Here is a 22474-nt window from a genome sequence, read left to right as displayed (position 1 = left end):
TCACTATACAGTGAATTGGTGATATCACTATACAAAGAATTGGTGACATCACTATAAAGTGAATTCCTGATGTCTTCAAATGATTCAGTAATGTATTTTAATCGTTATAGTGATATCACCCATTCATTCTGGTGATACGACATATTAGTTAGAACAGGTGATATATACATATAATCATGGTAATATCAGTTAAACGATTCAGTGATTTCAGCAAAACAAATAGTGGTATCACGAGAATGAATTGGTGATATCACCACAACCATAATTGATAACACTATAATCATAGGTGACTCACCAATTCATCAGGGTGATACTATCTAAGCGATTAGGTGATACACATGAATTGCTGATATCACTATAAATATGAATAGGGGATTTCACTGCATTACAGTGATATCATTATACAATCAATTGGCGATATCACCAATTCATTATGGCGATATCACCTAATCGTTTTTAAGTAAATAGTCACAATCGAATATAAACAAGTCAACAAATTGTGATATCAAATTTTTCTTTATTTCAAATAATTGAAATCAGTGGGATGTATATTCAATACCAATTTCATGCGATACTCCGCTGTACAAGACAAATATTAAAGTATGTTGTATTCTGTGACATGTGAATGGATGGTTGCGGAAAATAGTATTGTGTCTATTGCATCTGACAACCGATTTTTCCATACAACATATAACAGCAAAATATCTTGTTCAAGTTGACCTAGCTGTATTTGTAACGTTATGAGAGTGAAACAGTGGCTCTACTGTTCCATACACCTAGGCGACTTTAATCGTTTACATTTGAGGATTATTTTTGAGTATATTTCTGCAGACGACTTGAGTTTTTCGCTTTTAAGAGAAACCTTAACACTGCATTCCGATATCGAAAGCGAAAATAGACGCACAAGATTTCCAAAAAACCACGTAGTTCTCGTTCAATGCGAGATTATTTCTTGAAACCAAAACGAAACTTCAGTCCGATATTGTCGCCATTGACAGAATGACACACAGACAAGGCGTCCGGCACGTAAAAACGATTTAAGGTAGGTTTTAAAATATTAGTCCAGTGATCGTAAACACACGAATCTCACGGGCAGACATTTCATTATCTTGTTAAGCATATTTAAAAGAACGGAGTGGAATAGAATTAATTTTGTTCATGTCTACTTTAGATGCATTCCATTAGGAATATAAGTATTGAAAACACTCAGCATTGATATATCATATTAAATTTGTGGAATATGAAATGAAAATGATTTCGATTTTCATTCCGTTGGTTATGGACATACTGCTACACATACACCTGCAGAGCCTGTCTGCATTTTTAAGTAGGGCTATTTTTAGCTGCCGTGAAGTTAATCTATGAGGTGAAGATCGATTACAAGACGTAGCCGAAAAAGGAAGTGCATTAAGACACATTAGAGTGTATTTTTAAGGTTCATGTCGGAAAATTTTGAAAAGTTAATTCGTATTGCTGTCTATCTTTTCAGTATTTTGTTTTTGTGAGGGTGAGGGTGTGCGGTGGTGGTGGTGTGTGTGGTTTTGTTTGTAAACTAAAACACCACAATAGGTTTTCACTACGTATCATTATGATAATCTTTTTCTATGCTATCAATGTTAATCAAAAGCATTATATTTATTTTAAAGAATTTATATTCGTTTTTCAAGATAAACTACTGAGGAAAAAGTATGACGGAGAAACGACACGCAGAATCTTTACGTTGGTCATAGGGATATTTAAACCAATGGAACTTAGCCAAAGTTATGCCGCTATTTAAAAAGGGTGATAAAAATTCTTCTAATTATAGACCTATAGCTTTATTAAGTACCATTGGAAAAGTTTTTGAACGTGTTGTTGTAAAATATTTAAATAACTAATCTAATCAATAATTCGTTAATATATGAATATAAATAAGGTTTTCAGCCTGGTCATTCGACCGCCCATCAAATGATTGAAATTTATCACACTATGTGTGAAAATCTTGAAAAAATGAAACCAACTTGTTTCATTTTTTGTGACATTTCTAAGGCGTTTGATCGTATATGTCACAGGGGACTGAATGTTAAACTAGCAAATTATGGAGTAAGTGGGAACTATTGAATTGGTTAAATAACTATGTAGGTAATAGAACGCAACAGGTCTTTGTTGGAAATAGTAAGTCTGTTATTAAAACTACGAATGCTGGTGTGTCTCAAGGCTCCTTTACTTTAGGTCCTTTACTGTTTATTATATACACAAATGATATTACTGATAGCCTTGAAAGCCTTTCAAAATTATTTGCAGACGATACCTCTTTATTATGTTCTGATAATTATCTGATGACCATCGAAACTAAAATCAATAACGATCTGATAAAAATTCAAAATTGGGCAGAAAAATGGCTAGTTAAATTTAACCCACTAAAAACAGAGGCTTTACTCATTTCCAACACATAATATGATTATAATATAGACGTAACCTTTAATAATGTAAGTGTTGAAATTGTAGACCATCATAAAGACCTAGTAGTAATATTAAATGAAAACTGTAAATGGACAAACCACATTGAAATGTATGTACTAATGTTTCTAAGCAGTTTAATGTTTTTCGTAAGCTTAAATATATACTTAATAGAAAACTTTATATAAGATTTGGAAAGTTTTTTATTCTACCATTGTTTGAGTATAGCTGTGAAGTTTGGGACGGGTGCACTCTCAGCGATGCAGTCAAACTGGAAAAACTACAGTTAGAAGCTGCCAGAATCACGCCAGTAGGGAACCACTTTATTTCGAAAGTGGGCTAGGATCATTGTCTGAAAGAAGAACTCGAATGCAGTTACAGTTATTTTACAAAATTACTAACAATATAACACCAAGTTACTTGTATTCCTTACTACCACCGCTAGTGGTGTTGTCCTTGTCTAGGAGAGACCATATTACTATATTATCTTTATAAACATCAGATTACAATTGTGATGTTAGCTCTCTCTCTCTCTCTCTCTCTCTCTCTCTCTCTGTTAAATACAATGCGTTGAGAAACCTGTCACAATATCAGTTGGTGATGCTTTGATACCAATGATGGACGTTTCAGTTTCAGATTTTTGCTAAATGTTGTACCAATCAATGATGCATTTTTCACGTTTTAAACAAATTTGTTTTCTATATTAATTCTGTTCTCAGTACATTTTTTTTACAGATATACAATGGATATAAAAAGCAAACTTATCCTAAGAAAAAACGAGACATACTTAAGGGATAATTTGCCAATAGATTCTATACTTCCGCGTTTGTATCAGGAAAACGTCATTTCTGAAGACGAGCAGGAGATAATAGAACACGAGCGTCCGTCAAGGGCAAAGATAAGCAAATTGTTGAAAATAATTAAACAAAAACCGAATGTCTACAGAAAACTGTTACAAGTATTTGAGGAGGAAGACTGTGAATTCATCAAGACTGAATTAGAATCCACGGTCATAGACGAGGAAACGCTGAGGAAAGGTAAGTATTATGTATATAGGTATTTGATATCTAAATGTTTTGTAGACTTTCGTTACTATCATTAAATCCTTTCATCAAATTTTATTGACAAGATGGCATAGTCAACAGGAGTTAATTACAGCCGATATAAATTCTCTCCAGTAAATGGTCAAATAAACAGAGTGCATAAGCTATTCACATATTTAGACAATTTTGAAATGAAAATTAAACACCCATACAAGACAAAAAGTCCATGTTCATTTATCGCACATCACTGCTACCAGCAGCTGTATAATACATTAAAAATAATACTAATCTAATTCATAAACTATTAATTTTCTATTTAAAAGAAGAAAAATCCCAACAACAAAAAACAAACAAAAACCAAAAAAACGATATTGTACTTCTTTCTGTTTTTGCCTTTTTGTTTATTCATTTCTGTCACATTCTTAATCACAGAACAACAAACAGATGAGGATTTTGTGAAAGAACACCTTTTGCTTCTTTTTCGAGAGTGTAAAGATGAAAATGTAAGGTTTTCAACACTAGAAGATGATATACGCCAGGAAATTTGTTTACATGGCAAAGAATTCAGACCACAGAAAGACTTACTTGAACGCATCGTTCGGAAGACTTTTCCAACGGTCCAATACAAACCGACGCGAAACGAGAGACAGGAGACTGTGTATCCATTTTTGTGATATTGTTCCTTCGATTTTAATGAAGATATTTTACATATTTGAACAAGTTCATTTTTGAATGGTAATTGACAACAGCATGCAAATATTCTTCTAACGTTGTGAACTGTTTTGGAAACAGAACCTGCAAATATTACAGATATATTCAACTTAATGAAGTACTTTTCTTTAAGTATCTAAATAATAAACCTTTCGTAGATAAAGAAAAGTTTACTAAATACAGTAGTGAAAGAGATAAAATAATGTTAATCATGTTTTAGATTAGTGTAATCTTTACATTTGAGACTGAAGCCATAGAAGTATGTCAGGAATTTAAAGAATGTCAATAATCTATATATGGTACATTGGTTGAAATTTCATGTGCGAAAATACATCACACTCATTCATTTCCAATTTCAAAAATGTTCCCCTTAACCTTTAAGATGGGTATTTAGGAATTTGACCCGGAAGTCCTCAGATGTTGATACAGGTTGTGCAGGTGCAACTTCAAGCGGTAAAGATGGTAAGTTATTTTTATACTTTTCCAGCGGTCTGAAATTTTCAAAGACATATAATCACTTTTACGTTTCCATCATTAGCATTTATTATGTTGTAGGTTTAATCAGCCGATTAACCGGACGTTTACTGTGTATTTTTGTTCTTTTGTACCATGATTCTCTATTCTTTATCCATTTTATCTGTCATCTCTTCTGATTCTTAATTGATCTATTTCTGAACTATTTCAGATCAAGAGTCAGCTGCAGAATTCGCAAAAGAGAAACTTTTGCTCCTTTTCAAAGCTTCAGATGGGTCCGAGGTAAAGTTTAGCGAGTTAGAATCTACGTTGAGAAAACAGATTATCTCCCATGGAAAAACATTCAAAGTGGAGAATATTCCAATCAAAACGATTGTCAAAAAGGCGTTTCCAAATGTCATTTATAAAGAAGCCAAGAGAGAGAAAAGAAAAATGTATCCTTTTTGATATATGAATAGGACTATCTCTACAATGAAACAATGAAAAGTCTGCAGGTTGTTGCTTATCTTAATAATTCTTAGTACTAGATATATGAAATAATTTGTTACCTGTATGTGTTGGATATCAATTAATTTCAGTTGAGGGCTGTCATTTCCGAAAATATCTCATTCAAAGCTTTGAACGAAATGTTACAAAACATCAGCCAAAAATCAATCTTGAACGTATACAAGAAATAGATAAATTGCATAAAAATTTCTCACCATTTTTATACGCCGCCGGAGCCGGTCGTATATTGGCGTCATCTTCTCCGTATGTCCGTACGTCCATTTCTTGTGAACGCAACTCCTTCTAAACTAATCATAAGATTTTCATGAAACTTGCTCAGTGTCACTACTACAATGGGTAGATGTGCATGAAGGGGCGATTTTTTGGTTCGTTGATATTTGTAAGATTTATGCCATTTTCAACTTTGTATCTGTAGCTTGCTCATAGTGGAGCTTTGTGAACGCAACTCCTTCTAAACTAATGATAAGATTTTTATAAAACTTGCTCAATGTCACTAATACAATGGTTCAATGTGCATGAAGGGTCGATTTTATGGATTTTTGTAAGATTTATGATACAGACATGTTAAAAGCGATAATTAAAAGGACCAATCTTGATCTTTATATTTTGTGGCGGCGTATATTGTGTCCACGGCACTCTTGTTGTCATTTCCAAAATCTCCGTTTCGATTAGATTATTACCATTTGCAGCTATACGTCAGAAAGACAACTGAATATGAAAACTATTCAATTATCAATTAAATCTGTATACATGTAGGATAAAAGAACAGTTGAAGTATGATTTTAGAAACTTTTGGATAAAGATGTCATTTAATAGTTGGAAGCACAATCTTAGCTCCAATGCAAAAGACTGTCATTCTTCTTTTTGTAGTTTTTGCCAGCTTATCCATCTAAAAGTTTTAATCATTTCTCAACAACAAGGAAAAGGATAATGATATTCAGCCAAAAAGTTGTTCCAAAAATAACATTGACATGATTTTAACATGTGTTGAATTTTGAAAATAACTTTCTTGAATTGCCAAGATACATTGAGTATATGTCCAGTCAGTAATATGCTGGGATGAAGGATTATCAAGTTGACCTGATATCAAATGCACTTTTCCCGCAATTAAGTTAAGCAGGTCACTATGGAAAGCTTTTTGTGTAATGATCCTTAGCTGATCAGTTCTCAGATCGGTTTTAATGACAGTTGGACAAATGGTGTAACTTAATAGAGCCTACAATTTGACTATCCATTGTTTTCAGAATCACTAATACTGATAGATAATGGACGTTTCTTCGATTGATGAAAATTTAGATATTATCCGATTATGCAGAAAATTGATGTATAGGGGTTTGGAAGAATGGTTGTTACATTGGTACTATTTTCCAAAATATCTGATGTCATTTGGTTGTCATGGTAACCAGATTGGACCTATGATTAGAGGGATCATATCAAGACTTCCTCTAAAGTTTTGGAACCAATTTTAGTAAAATTGTACAAAATTATTATTGGCCATATATAGAAAATTTGGTTGTATTGCTAACAGGTCACTATACACCTGTACTTGTATAGTAAGGAGACGGGGCAGGATAAGGGGATGGTACATGTTTAGGAAAATTCATTGTCATATATAAAACATTTAAGTCGTTGGCACTAAAAATAGAACAATTGATGGATGATTTCTGCATCTACGGGTTCGGGAGTTTTAGTGATCCTCATGATAACAGTTCTGTGTGCAGGAATGAAAGACGAGAACAAACCCTATATTTGGTTAGTCACATATTGTGGTAAAGAGTTTTTACATTGTTGTTTGTTCAAATGAATGTCCTTAACCCAATTTCATGGTAATACTGACAATCGGGATGAGATGTAGAACAACACCTCCTGGTTAACCAGAATCCAACTTTGACTTGTAATATACAAGAATGAATGGTTTGAAATAAAGTTTAGGAGAAACACAATTAACATGGCCGGTAGATTTAGATATTGTTGTCCTTGACAAGCGTAGACATGTGTTCAAGAACTTAGCAAGATCGGACGAAGACTCTGAAGAAGATTCTGATGACAGTGGAGGGGCATATAGTTTGACTGAAGGGGCCGATAGTAAGTTTCCTTTGTGTTGCTTTATATTAAAAAAACTAGCAGATGGAAATTTATTGGAAAAAACGATTACTTTCTCTTCTAGTTAAGCTGATATGAATTATACTGAGCAAATATTATAGCTTTGACTTTACATCAACAGTACATAATCACATGGTCATATTAATCATCGCTTAATTAGCTTATTCATATGACTATACAAATCATTTTATTTGCATATTCATATATTTGCACATATCGTTTGATATAAAATACGCTGTAGTTATTTGTTTTCGCTAGCAAAAATTTCCACGCTTTTTAATATAAAAAGAGAGAATTTACTGATAACGAATTGAAAATTCGCGTTGTACATAAAGGAGGATATCTTATTCTACAGTTATTGTTCCCAATAACTTATTTCAACTACATACTGCTGTTTTAGCAGTCAAACATTCAGATTGAAGGATATTTTACAACGGTTGATTCTTACAGCATATAAACTCAAATAATCTGTGCCTTGTAAAATAAATGAATAGTCTCGTTTCACACATCATTTGATTCGTTACAAACATTTGTAATGGTGAAAAATATCCTTGAATATCTGGATACGGCTGATTCAGTTATTTCAGTAGCGCTTTATATCGAGAACTGATTTTACACGTCGTATTTTTCACAGATGAAATTTAAAATTTCTATTTGATCTTTACAGTGTCGCTCAAGACTGCAATAGTTATAATGAAATTACAAAATAAAAAGGAATTGTTTAACACTGCATGCGAACTTTTGGCAAATTCGTTGATTCAAAAGCCCTTTAAAGCTTATTATTTTCGAGGTTCTGTATTTTTCGATGTTTCCGATGATCAAATAAATTCGCAAAAATTGATACAATGAAAAAAAAAATGTAAAAAAAAAAAGTCCAATTTTTATCAGAAATGCGATCTTATAAACTATCGAAAGAAACAACTTTTACAGTGTGATGTGTAAGTTTAAATGAAGATTTTTCTCTAAAACAGGAACTGAAGAAAAGAGGGAGTATTCAAAAGGAACGAATATTGATCTCCTTAGTGTGGGTGAACTTTGTCAGTTTTTGAAGCCGATGTTTTTGAAAAATGGTATTAGCCTCGATGCATTGGAAATGTTTGAGAAAAACGAAATAAAGGGGTTAGTCTTCAAACATTTTGAAATGGAAGATTTAAATGCTATCACGGATTTATCGTATGGGCAAAAGAAATCCATTATGATTTTAAAAGAAAAACTTATAGCTGAGGAGCAAGTATGTCAGATCAGCGCCCCGAGTGCAGATATAAAGGATGAAACAATTCCAAAAATCCGTGAATCATTCCGAAAGTTTGATACCTCTGCTGGTGTGTTAGGCTCATACAGGAAAGGGGCAATTTGTTCCTCCGATGTCATTAGAGTTGATAGCTTAATCGAACCTGTTCATAGATTTATGATATACCCTGACGATAGTAACCAAGACATTGCAGAATGGCTTGCTAATGAGACTATAACATTTGCTTCAGCATGTATGAATGACAGAACTAATGGCACTGTTCACTTTGGGGTCAAGGATATAAGTGACGGAAATCAAATGAAAGGAGAAATTATTGGCATCTCAATTGACAAATATAGATGCAATGACACTATAAAGAGAATTTTACGAGAGACAATGTTTGAAGATCAGATTGAAATGGCATGGAAATGCATTCGACCTCCTAAGTTCATCCATGTTGCTGAATCTGGCAAAAACCTCGCATGCTGCATAGTCGAAATTGATGTTGTTCCTCATGCTACTTTCTTAGAAGACGAAGCCATTTTCATAAGAGCAAACGTGAAAGGCAAGACCAGACCTACTCTATATCGCTTCGAGGAGGGCAGTGTCATACCTAAGAAACAAAACGAAGATCAGATACGTAAATTCATGAATATCAAGAAAAGACTCTTTGACCATCGCAAAAATCAGGAAGATAAACCCAAACTTCCAAAGGTTCAACAGAATCTGCGGCAAAAGTTTCTAAATGTCTTCTCTTGTGGAGAAGATAAACTAACCTCGGAAACATACCCTGTTATCTTCACATGTGAAACTGATGAAAATTCGAGGAAGGAAATAACAGATAACTACTTCGAATTTGTTCAACTTTTACAGCCTTATGCAGTGTTTGATTTCAATTCCTCAACCAAACCAGGATCATTACATCACTTTATACAGGAAATTAGAGAACAATCATTAAAGATAGTGACTACAGACAATTTCGACAAAGAAAGTGAGGAAAATAAAAAGGATGTTGAAAGACATGGTCGCTTGATGGATGATCTTCGGAATTCTTATATGCAAACATGGGTATTTTCAAACGGTTATGACAGAATGCAACGAGATGACATGAATCCTTTCAATTGGAAACAGGAAAGAAGTCAGGGCTTCAAGGAAGCATTGCGATATTGCTACAATGACATTCCGTCAGGACGAGCAATAGCAATATTTTTATTGCTTTCGAAAAACTATGACGTCATGTTAGAGGCTGCTGAGGATGTCTTGTCCAAATTCCATGGACAATGGGTTCTGCTTGCACCATCGGAGGCCATTGCGCATAACTGGATATTCGAACTAATTCGCAGAAATAGCGTTGACAAAAGTATCATCAGTGAGAGATGTATCATAGGGATGCCGTGGAAACAGACAAATGAGATGATTCGTCAAGTTGTAGGACCACTCCAAGACTCTGTCTGTCAAATTCCACTTACAAATGGGGGATTCTGCTCATTGAAAAATAGAGTAAGAAATGAACTTTGTGATCTGGATATTCTAAGTCAACAGGAATGTGACAACAGTGAAATACTGAAGGACAAAATTCTGAAGGAGCAGCACTACAGAGAAGTACAGGAGACATTTTACCATGGTGGTGAGCCAAGTTGGTGGAACTACTGGTATAAAGAGGATCACGTTTGTAGGAGAACTCAACATGATAGATTGATGGAATGCGTCAAGCGTGCATTAAGTGGCAAAAAGAGTGACGAAGACAAAGTTCCTGTGGTAACCCTTATACATCAACCTGGATCTGGCGGTACAACAACAGCGCGTCAGATTTTGTGGGATTTACGAAAAGAATATCGATGTTGTATCACAAGAAGGGTCACAGATCAAACATGCGATCAAATAGTAGAGCTACGAAATTACGAAGAATCTGATTCTGCCCGTCCCCCACTCGTCCTACTCGACAATTGTGACGAAGAAATTTTGGTGAATTTTCAATCATATTTGCAAAGGCGGGCAAGAGAAGCATCGATACGATCTGAAGAACCTATTGAAACATTTTGTGTCCTCTTGGTTTGTTCACGTAGAACAAGCCTCCCTCGGAACTACATCAAAGATCAAACGGTTCTAATTCGGCAGGAATTAGACGAGCAAGAGCTTGAGTGGTTTAACAAGAAGGCTGGTGTATTGAGAACCCGATTTGAGAAAGATGAAGGTATAGACCCAAAATTGCTTATATCTTTCAATATTCTAAAAGAGAATTTTAACTTTACCTACATTCAAAGCACTGTCAAGCAGTTTGTTGATGGTATTGATACACAAGAAGAGGAGGAATTACTGTTGTATTTGTCACTGGTAAACACCTTTGATATAGATTTTCAGCCACTCCCAATAAGTGCATTTGACGTTCTCATGGAAGTAAAACGAGGGGAAAACACGGTCCTTAACTATGGACTAGCACTACAACATCGTTTTCAGAAAAGTGAGAGACAATGGCAGACACAAATCAGCAATGAATTGATGGTTCTACTGAACATTTCTGCAAGAAGTGGCCAAGGCAACAACCTGAAAGCTTTGTCTATAGTAAGCCCACTATTCGCCAGCGAGATTTTCAAGTACCTTCAAGAAAGCATGCATAGAAGTATCAGCTCAATACTGTTACAGTTTTTGCAATCACGAGTTTTCATTCGTCAAAACAGGTCGGTGGATCAAGTAATCCGTATCGTGAACGATCTTTTGATGAAACGAGAGGTTTTAGAAAGCGGGAAAAAGGAGAAATTTTCGCGGCTTTTAACAGAAGTGCTTCAGAGAGAAGATTCAGAAAAGGCTGTGCAAATTTTGAAGAAAGGTTTTGACGTAACAGATGACCCTAGGATCATTCAACACATTGCAAGACTATACATCCACTGTAAAAACTGGGAAAAAGCAACTGAATTTGCAATTAAAGCGACACAGATCAGACCTAACAATTCATATTTTTGGGACACATATGGTCAGATTTTCAAAAATCAACTCTTAGAAAAATACAAAACGTGCATGATTACTGACGAAGTAATGACAGAGGATGATACTTGTGACATTATTCAGGTTGCAATGAAAGGCATTGAGAAGTTCCACAGAGAGCAGATAGAGAGCGAACATGACAAGCATGCTTCTCAAAATGATGCAGGTTATTTTGGCGAGGTAAGACTCATTATCTTGTTGGTCAAAATATTGCAATGTTCCCCGTTCGATGACAGGATGCTGCATACTTACATAGTTGACGGACAGTTTCAACCTCCAGAGTTTGCCAAGATAAGCCATGAAAGCCGGGAAGTTCTGAAGCGTTTGCATGGCTACACAGAAACAGCGATGAGAAAAATGGAAGAAAAGTCCGCTCAGCTGAAAGGAACTAGTTCAATCAATATTGTCAGGGATAAACACGCCTATTTAGAGGAGTTGGCGTCTTTACAGGAAAGTGTTGATAACATTTTCGGTGAAATGAGTGATGAAGTGCCAGCAAATCTTTCTCCAACGGAAAGCGCTGATTTTAGAAGAAGGCGAGTGCGAAGACTTGGTGGACGATCACTGACAACACTTTTGAGAATAAGGCGAAAGATTGGTGACGATGTTCGCGTTTTGGATATCATGTTTGATCACTTGATGAAGAATGTATTTTCATGCCAAGAGCCATTCGACGTTATCATTTTGATAAGTGTTGCTATCGTTAGAAGAATCATATTCCAGAAAGAAAGTGTCACATCGAAATTACCTCTAATATTGGAACTTACAAAGCGACTGTATGACGAGGAATGCAGTTCAAAGAGAGGCCATGTCTACATGGAGGTTTTCCTTTTTCTAATGATGTTTCACTGGCCAACTGAAAATAGGAAAGAGAAATCTCTTTGCCCCGTTGGAACTCTTCGCGATGCTATGGTGAGATGGAAATGTGCTTTTCTGAAGAAGCATCCACATCAGAGAGACGACAGAAATCCGCATAGACAAAAAGAAGCGACTCTATTTTTCCTTGGCAAAGATCTAGCCAGCGATGAAATTGTATACTACGAAGAACTACATAGTCGCCACAACGCTGTTTATTTCAATCGAGATCAAATTTGGGAAGGACGCAATGTAGTAAATAAGCTACAGCGATTGGAAGGAACACTGGTTGGTGATGGATTAGAAGTTCTGATAAGTTTTGAAACCAAATCCGGAAACATTGAAACATTGATTGTACCAACGTCTATGCCCATCGGACGGAGGTCACTGTGGCAGAAGAAGGTGTTTTTCTACCTTGGATTCACATGGGCTGGTCCTAAAGCCTTTGACGTATCATCAGATGATCGGCAGAATCTTCTTGGGCAATTGGACACTGCTGGCAAGACCGACCGCCCTACCCGAATTCGGGAAAAGCCAAATTACGTTCTCGATCCAGCGACACGAATAGATGAAATCCGCAATCAGTTGAAACATATTGAGAAACTCAAGTCAAAGAAGAAGACAAATCGAGCACAAGTAAGCATATTTTGTTGACAGCTTTTTTTATATGAAAGTGGTTTTCAAGTGATATTTTAGCTGAACGATTTTCGGCAGTAATTTTTAAACGAACTTTCATCAAAGTGTAATTTTCTCAAATATTCTACAGTGCATTTTAACATTTACGTTGATTAGAAATTACTTTCTGAAGAAGAGAATTGCTTTTTATAATGCTATAATCATAATGTGATTGTTGATGCACGTTATTTAGACAGACACTTATCACGATACGGCGATTGCTCAATCTGTTTCTTGTTCATTTGATCAGTTATCTAGAAATACGTATTCACAATTAACTTCTTTTTAATGGCAAATTAATTTGTTATTTGTTATTATATATACATATATGATTTTGAAATGCTATTGGCTATCTAATTCTTTTCTCTACCGTTAAAGGACGCTAAGTCACAGCAAAAAACTCTAATTGCAGGATATACAAATCCGTAGGGAAGAGGAACTGAAAGCAGAATTCGATTTTCTGCTTCAACGGATGCAGGATGTGTTTGGAAATTGAAAAGATGACAGCATTATGTAAGTATTTTTAATGAAAACTTTAAGTATTTTTAATGAAAACTTTTTTTAAAAAAGTTTTTTGAAAGTTCATTTATTCGATTTAGCAGAATGGACTTATTTTAGTTATCCTCATGATTTTATTTTAGTTAAATAAACAATAAAAACTTTGACCGTATTTAATCAATCACAACTATATCATTAAAAACATTCAAAGTATATAGTTCGTTTTGTAGTTCAATGACTGAAGTGTTTTCACAGAAACCATATAGTAATACTATAAAAGGAAACTCCTTTTATTTCGATATAAATATCAATACACTAAACCACAAGACACTGATTTCAAACTAAAACTCATCAGGAGGTGAGATATCAAAATTATTTGACTAGATATTATGAAGTGTATTTTTGGAGGTTGGGAGGGGAAGGCGGTGTTAAAGTTAGTGAAAATTAGGAAAATTAATTAACATGACTTTCAGCAGCGATGATGCTTTCTTCTAATGAAAGTGAAAAGTTACCAAGATATTACACGTGAGTTTTGACAAGTTGTTTTACATATGTATACTTGAGCAATAAAACGTACAAAGTAGTGACAGTCTCATTTACACGTGTAAAATATATATTCATTACAGGATTGACTGTTCACTATATGCAAAGTTACCGTGTGGACAAAACAGTATCGCCTTGAAAACAAAGAACACAGATTGACCTGGCAGGAAACGATTAACTCTTGGTTTTCCAAATTGAAACAAAGTCTGATGAAAAAAGACCTGCTTTCACATTGAGATGTTCTACATTCGTCTCTTGGTTGTGTAGAAGTAGTATTTGTAATTAGAATGATTTGATAACGTACATTACGTAAGAATAAACATTTTCCCCCAATAATTTCTAAAGAATAAATTTGTAAGTTTATGCATAGAGTCACAAAGTTACATACTTGTATAGTCACTAAATTACTATTGTTACATATAGAAAGTTACTTCCACAATTAATTTAACCGAGTTGTAAATAAATATTTCATTACCTCTGTTCGTCATGTGGTGAAAGTGCAAACATCAGCTACAGTATTCAGTTTGAGCTTCAGATTTTCCCTTGAAATTAATGAATATGTACCTCATTAAGATGAATGAAAAAGATGACATAAAATATTAATATGTTACTGTAGATTTACAGAGATACTATAATGTAGGGTGGCACGATTCTGACGTTGTATTTCCTTCAAAATTCACCGGCTGTCGTAAGGACGGTATCAGAAGAAAATGGGGTATTAGTCTCAAAGCGACCCAGTTATTCGAAAATTTCTGTAGCTTATAACCTTTGATACTGTAAGATGATATTTTTCGTGGGACTCGTATACCGTAGTATCGTGTAATGAATTTCATGAGTACTCATTACACAATACTAGGAAAAATTTTTTTAATGTTTGTCATTTTGTGAAAATATAGCGAGTTCATTTACCCACTTCGATTCACCAAGGTTTACATTGCGGGTGTCGTCTATGAAGCAGAAGTCGCTTATTCTTCGTGAACACCTGTGCTTATTCTCCTTGTACTTGTCTCCGTGTAAATATTTCTTTTGTGAATATTTTATTGACTTTAGATCACGATTATGTTGACATGATGGTATTTTCTTTGTGTTTCTGGTTGAGTACCCTTGAAATCAACGAAAATAAAATTTCATGGCCCTTTGCTGACAAGTATGTTTGCAAGGATGCAAAGGTTTTGTACTTAATAATTGTTGTTGTAGCACATATTTTTCACACGGCTAAATCTTATAATTTGTGGACCATTTCACAGAGTATTGGATAAATTCATGTATCTGAAAATTCACAATTCAGACAATTTTCAATCCTGTAGTGTATTCTGTAGTCAATCAGTAATATGCCAAATTTTCAGCAAATACGACAGAATAAACCCCAGTTAGGTATTAATCAGAATATGTTCTCGACAAGATGACGACACAATGTGCACACATGGGCCCCTCTATCCTCTCCCCAAAGGGGTTTAGTCACCAGGAATAACATCTTCCATATTAGAATAAAAATGGGGAAAGTGGTCCGCTGATTAAAAACACACGAGGAAATGAAGGACAGGAAATAATTTGGCAGGACAAGATTATGATTCCCTTGTTATGCCTATTTTTGTTGTAAAGTTATTGTATCGTTTATTATTTTTTTAATTGTGTGTGTGTGTGTGTGTGTGTGTGTGTGTGTGTGTGTGTGTGTGTGTGCGTGCGTGCGTGTGAAAAAGGACAAAATTGTGCGACATTAATATACTTCGCCAGTTTAAAGCATCTCTTTTCAACATGAATTTTATCTTTTAACTTAAACATTGAGTTTGAGGAACTTTTGAGATGAAAAAATTCATTTCCCCCTTTTCCCGATTTTTAACCTTTTGACCTCCCCCTCCCAAATTTTGTAAGAGCCAAAACATTGACATTTCATATTTCTATAACTCCATGTTAGTGTAGCAGCATAGCCCGAATTGGGAACCTCTCCTTAACTGCTTCATGTTGAGTAAATATCGCCATTAAAGTATTGTGATGGTGAAAAGGGTGACGAGTATCGTGTATTACATGATTATTTGTAAAATATAGGTAAATTATTGCCATATTCCGACAGAGAAGGTTATTCAACGCGTTATGTACATATAATAGTGACCTTTTGGATCTCATATTGCAATATCAAAACCTAATTTTAAGAAGGTGTTGATGTGGTGAATGCGAAGTAGGTTGACAATGCATGCCTCCGTACTGGTATTCTCATAATGGCGATTTATTTGAATGAACTTAATAATCAATGAAACAATATGATGCTTTTATTATACAAATTACAGCGGTTTGTTAGATTGCCAAAACAAAACCTCGCTTGCCTCTTAATTTTGTTCTAAATTATCATGATTATATTTATAGCAGTAGCCAGGTATATTTTCAAATATTTGGTAATTGACGAGGAATTCATTGAATGTAATATACATGTATTTATATACATATATGTAATCTTCGACAATGTAAACAATGTGTGCAATTCAAACGGTTAGTAGCTTATCGTTATTAAATGGCAAGATTTTCATTATAATTTCATCGACGCACTTATATAAAATATATATCTATTAAATAATAGATATCTTCAGTGTTTGTTGCAAAGAAAAGACGTGGTAAAGGAAATGATTATTACACGGTTTCTGTCACTTTGAATGCATTGAATATAAAACGTTGTTCTGATTGGTCAAAATAAAATCATATCTCTACGATATGGAAATACCCATTTTCATACTCGTCAGAATTAAAAAAAAAGATAATCAAATGAACTGAATCCACCGTTTCAAAAGCAAAAATGTTTAAGTTTCATATTAAAATAATAATATCATATTTAAATGACAATTAAATAGATGTTTCTATCAACATTTAAGTACTATTTGATGTTGTTACTGTTTTTATTTTCTAGCTTTTTCCAGTAATTGTTTGGTGATATTGTATATTTAATTTATTGCCTGTTCATAATTCAGTATTAAATTTTACAAATATGAAGATAATCATGTTGTTCTTTTTTTTTATCTCCATTTGAGATATGATTACACGAAGTGTTTTGTTTGTTTAGTTTTTAGTTCCTTGACATCACAGACGAGTCCTAGAAAGACAATAGAACTATACGATGCTGTTAATCATATTAATGATTTGTATCTCTTGTATCTATTTTAAAATTGTTATGGGAATATTCTATTCACATGTGTGGCTTTGATACAATATTTGTTATTCAGGCAGCAGTTTCTTCACAGTTTTTATTCCATTTCTATAGTGTGGCGTTGGAACACGGAGGTTTCCTGATTACAAGGATCAATGAAACTGGGCATCTAAGTCTAAAAAAGTCAGATGTAAAGTTTTTGAAAAGGCAGACTTAAAATCATATGTAATTTGTATTTATCTGATCATTTAGATAACAACTTGACAAACAACACCAATTCAGTGAAATCCGAATCTGTTTAGAATCGTCAAGCAGTCTCCCTTTAATAGGTAATATTTAGAATAATGTTTCAGGTTTTATCATCTTTCTATACTGCATATACTACAGTCGGTCCTGACTTGAACAATACACGAAACTTTACAAACAAATTTTGACTGATGAAGGATGGTTTGTCTCTATAGTTTAAAAATTGGACTTTTCAGAATGTGTTAATAGTATCTACTTGCAGATTTAAGCAAATCATGGAAGCGTGAAAAAATGATATCTGGTGTTTATAAAATAAGATTCTCGTGTTTTGGCGAAAGGAATGGTATCATTTTCTATTTTTTCGTGTAAAATTCATATTGAAATTTTTAAAAACATAAACAAGGCTATGGAGAGATCAGATGATTTTAATGCTTTTCTCTTAATCAATGATTTTCTGAATTAGATACCCGATACAATGCTTTTCTACAGTTTGGGAACAGTTATGTTAAACTATCATATCAAATCATATAAAAAACTGTTTACCCTTTACTGCTACAAAAACACATCCGAAAAAAACGATATTGGATATTTGACTGGTCAGGTTGTAGATAAACATTAATTTCCAATAATGTAGTTACGACAAATGACGCTGAAAGGACGCTGAAATCCTTCCAATCCAATTGTTCTGGATCTGAACTTTCTAGTGACTGGTTTGACCTCCCTAGAGTATAAATCTGGTCTTTCCATTTTCTGGACTTGAACTTCTAGAATCTAGATCTGAACATTCTAGTGTCTGGTTTGACCTCCCTAGAGTATAAATCTGGTCTTTCCATTTTCTGGACTTGAACTTCTAGAATCTAGATCTGAACATTCTAGTGTCTGGTTTGACCTCCCTAGAGTATAAATCTGGTCTTTCCATTTTCTGGACTTGAACTTCTAGAATCTAGATCTGACCTTTCTAGTGTCTGGTTTGACCTCCCTAGAGTATAAATCTGGTCTTTCCATTTTCTGGACTTGAACTTCTAGAATCTAGATCTGAACATTCTAGTGACTGGTTTGACCTCCCTAGAGTATAAATTTGGTCTTTCCATTTTCTGGACTTGAACTTCTATAATCTAGATCTGACCTTTCTAGTGTCTGGTTTGACCTCCCTAGAGTATAAATCTGGTCTTTCCATTTTCTGGACTTGAATCTCTAGAATCTAGATCTGACCTTTCTAGTGTCTGGTTTGACCTCCCCAGAGTATAAATCTGGTCTTTCCATTTTCTGGACTTGAACTTCTAGAATCTAGATCTGACATTTCTAGTATCTGGTTTGACCTCCCTAGAGTATAAATCTGGTCTTTCCATTTTCTGGATTTGAACTTCTAGAATCTATATCTGACCTTTCTAGTGTCTGGTTTGACCTCCCTAGAGTATAAATCTGGTCTTTCCATTTTCTGGACTTTAATCTCTAGAATCTAGATCTGACCTTTCTAGTGTCTGGTTTGACCTCCCTAGAGTATAAATCTGGTCTTTCCATTTTCTGGACTTGAACTTCTAGAATCTAGATCTGACCTTTCTAGTGTCTGATTTGACCTCCCAAGAGTATAAATCTGGTCTTTCCATTTTCTGGACTTGAACTTCTAGAATCTAGATCTGACCTTTCTAGTGTCTGGTTTGACCTCCCTAGAGTATAAATCTGGTCTTTCCATTTTCTGGACTTGAACTTCTAGAATCTAGATCTGACCTTTCTACAGTCCAGTTATGACCTATTCCTATTGGACTCCGCCTTTCTCCCAATTACCAGATGTAAGAAGATTAGTTAAGTCAGCTTTTGAAAAATTAAACATCATCAAAAACTTGTCCGATGTAAATAGTTTCATAACTGAAAATATGCATATAGCAAGAAAACGAATTAAATCCTCATTTCATGTAACTGATCTCCTGGTATATGATGTTTATACACATTATGTATGTTGGTTGATGATTAGCTATAATTCAACCCTTTATGAAAGGAGAATTGTTTCCCTAGTTAAACAGAATAAATCGATCTATTGATTGTGATTGAAACAACATTGTATCAGGCTTACCCAAATGACAGTTTTCTATATGAGTAAAGGGTAGGGAAAATAAAAAGCCAAACTGCGTCATGCATCGGTTTAGTCCTTCCAGAACTCGTCATAAGTCTATCAAGGAAATATTGCGGGTACATTTGAAAATTCAATATTTATGAAACGAAAAAGATTTCACAAAGACGGGAAACACATGGAATAAAGAATTATTCAGAAAAATGTCATACCTTGATATTATAGGAGGCTATGAAATTATACTAAGAAATAGTTTTTTAAATGTGTAGATACTTATACACATGTATTTTATATAGAAACTATAAAACTCTTGTCCGAATGATAATCACAGAATTGAATTGTGTGATTGATTCATATCATTTCTTATCATATCGAAAAATTCGATTGGGACTTGTACTTACACTCAAGCTACTGTCTCCATAAACGGACAAACAGGATGGTAAAAATCAGTACTCATTGCGGAAGTAACTGCTACATCTTCCAGACTGGTAAAGGTTTACACCAAGCTTCATTCCTTATGTAGTCAAGAATAATGGTCGTTATTAGTTTTGGAGGAATAGCAAGTGCTAAATCATCCAATAAAAATGGCTGATGTAACACGAAGAAACTGAACCCTTTTCAGTGCAAGAGTCTGGAATGGATGAGTCAGTTGCAGATATTACCTATAAGGTGATACGAAGATATCAAAGAAAAGGATTTTTTTTTTCCGTTTTGAGGGTAACTGATTAAGTTTCTCATGATGCTTAGGGTAAAGCAAACACATTAAAATGTTTTTCTTTTTCTTATAAAATACATTATCAAATAGAAGACTAAATAAATAACCAAGACAGTTGATACAGATTATGTTCATATTTATTTTGAGGGATGTTATATTTTATATAGATGGCGAATATAGGCCAATGACTTCAACTGAATCAGCATAAGAATGGAGGAAACTGGGTACAGAAAATTCCTCCAAAAATAGCTGATGTTAACTAGTAAGTGAGGCATTAATATTAAATTCAGGAAATAATAAGCAATCTGTTGTCAGAGTGCAAAAAACTGAGCCACTGCAAGGAGTGTAGTTGAAGTCTTGACAGATAGGTTCCTAATCTCCAGGTCACTGCAAGTCTTGACAGATAGGTTCCTGATGTCCAGGTCACTGCAAAGACACAAACAAAAAAGCACAGCAGAATTTGAAATGAAAACAGTAGGGGTAAAGAGTGTGTGGTCTTCATATGATAAATTAAATTATTATAATGAAATAATTTTTATTATATTCATTCGTCGGTATATTTGTACCACACAGTTCTTCAATAGTCGAACAGGTGTATTGAATTGTGTTCGTCAATGTGTTTTTAAATGTAACGGCAAGGACACAAACATAACTACGCACTATGTGCTTAATGGCGTGAAGCAACAGCGCACCTCGTAAAAAAATGTAGAAAAATGTGTATTATGATACCCCAAAATTAATTTTAATGCAATCCATCTGATCACTCGTAAAGTAAACGTAGCTTTCTTGGTTAATTATACTTCATACAAGGCTTCCATACCAAAATGCCCTGGTCTAGCATTTCTTAATGTACACATACCGTCAGCCACCATTGGCCAACGCATGAAACTCACCGGCACACATACAGCGCTTTCTATAAGCGTGTGTAAATGTGTTCATTCAGACACATAAAGCGGAAATGATAGCACAGTGTTATGCGAAATACATGACAATACAGTAGATAACATGTGCTCTGGTTAAAACCGAAACTAAAAGCCTGAGATTTCCGTGAAGCGGGTGGAGTGAACTACGTAAATAGATCAAAATGTAGACGGATTTAGAATTTTGAAGGTAAGTCAAGTAAAGTTTGAGTAATTGAAAGTTTAATTAGACAGTGTGTAACGTAAAATAAGTATACACTATTTTAATACATTTCTTCTAATTCACAAGCATAGCTAATCCTTATCCCAGAATTGTTTACCTTAACAGTTGATCGGTGTCCTCCATTTTGTTTTGATTGATAATACAATCCATGAATTTACATATCGATGCAAATACGCAGAAGGCAATATTCACATTGAACGGATGGTTATATTTTGGTAAAGATGACAAATAAGTCATATTTGAAGAGAAATAGAAAGCGATAAAGAGTGTACATGCGAAAACCTCGTCTATAAGACGTCAAGGGGTTGATGTGATATAATGGGCAACGTTTATGAGCTTTTGTTATTTAGCTAGATCAGCTGCTACAAGGAGCTTAGTCAATAAAAATATTTATAGCACTGTTTAAAAACGAGAATCAAAACCATTTTTTGTGATTTTCCCTCTCATTTATCACGTACATGTAACATCATTGTCCATTACAAACTTTGATATAATCGATTTTGACACCCTGGGTAATAATCTAGTGATACAAAGCAAATATATCAAAAGGGCGATTTTCCTTTATTTTTTTAGACGGGGAAGTCATCACTAGTTGTCAGTTATAACATCCCTAATATCAACTTCATTTCCTCTTCATTTGATCGTTAATTCGTCACCATAACCCACTACCTTATCATACTACTGTCCCTTCCTCTGTTATATCATAATGGTTGTCTCCTTTTAAACTACTTGTCCAGATGATTTCAACTTGTCATAACTTTGCTGTAAGTTGATATGGAAATGAAACAACTAGTTTAATTATTGATAAGAATTTATCACCAACTTGACATGATAATTTCGGAGCTCTATCTCTTATCTGTTGCCTGTGTCATATAGGATAGGTGTTTCGGAAAAATAAAAAAAAAATGACTTGAATGATTGATAATTTGACATAACAACCCGGGTATCGTCATTATTCTACCTGAGAATATACTGAAATAATGAATGAGATATGTATATGTAACGTGATTACCCGATCTATTGGTCAGGTGAGCGTGTAGATTTCAAGGGTTATTTATTTTTGCATTACAGCTGCGATCATGACGCCAAGCTAGAAACAGCTTTGACA

At 34.3% G+C, this 22474-nt stretch overlaps 1 protein-coding gene across 1 annotated transcript; it reads left to right on the top strand.

Annotated features, from left to right (window-relative positions):
• Positions 1-8606: 8606 nt before the first annotated feature.
• Positions 8607-15741, top strand: LOC132563836 (sterile alpha motif domain-containing protein 9-like). Its single transcript, XM_060228587.1, has 3 exons — positions 8607-12981; positions 13433-13533; positions 14145-15741. The coding sequence occupies exons 1-2, from the start codon at positions 8686-8688 to the stop codon at positions 13514-13516; spliced, it is 4380 nt and encodes a 1459-aa protein (XP_060084570.1). The 5' UTR covers positions 8607-8685; the 3' UTR covers positions 13517-13533; positions 14145-15741.
• The last annotated feature ends 6733 nt before the right edge of the window (positions 15742-22474 follow it).

The sequence above is a fragment of the Ylistrum balloti genome, unplaced genomic scaffold (genome assembly GCF_031769215.1).
Source record: "Ylistrum balloti isolate Yb309-2 unplaced genomic scaffold, AGI_CSIRO_Ybal_v1 Utg371880, whole genome shotgun sequence".
NCBI lineage: Eukaryota > Metazoa > Mollusca > Bivalvia > Pectinida > Pectinidae > Ylistrum > Ylistrum balloti.
The sequence above is the reverse complement of the archived record's forward strand: the minus strand, read 5'-3'. Positions and strand labels throughout refer to the sequence as shown.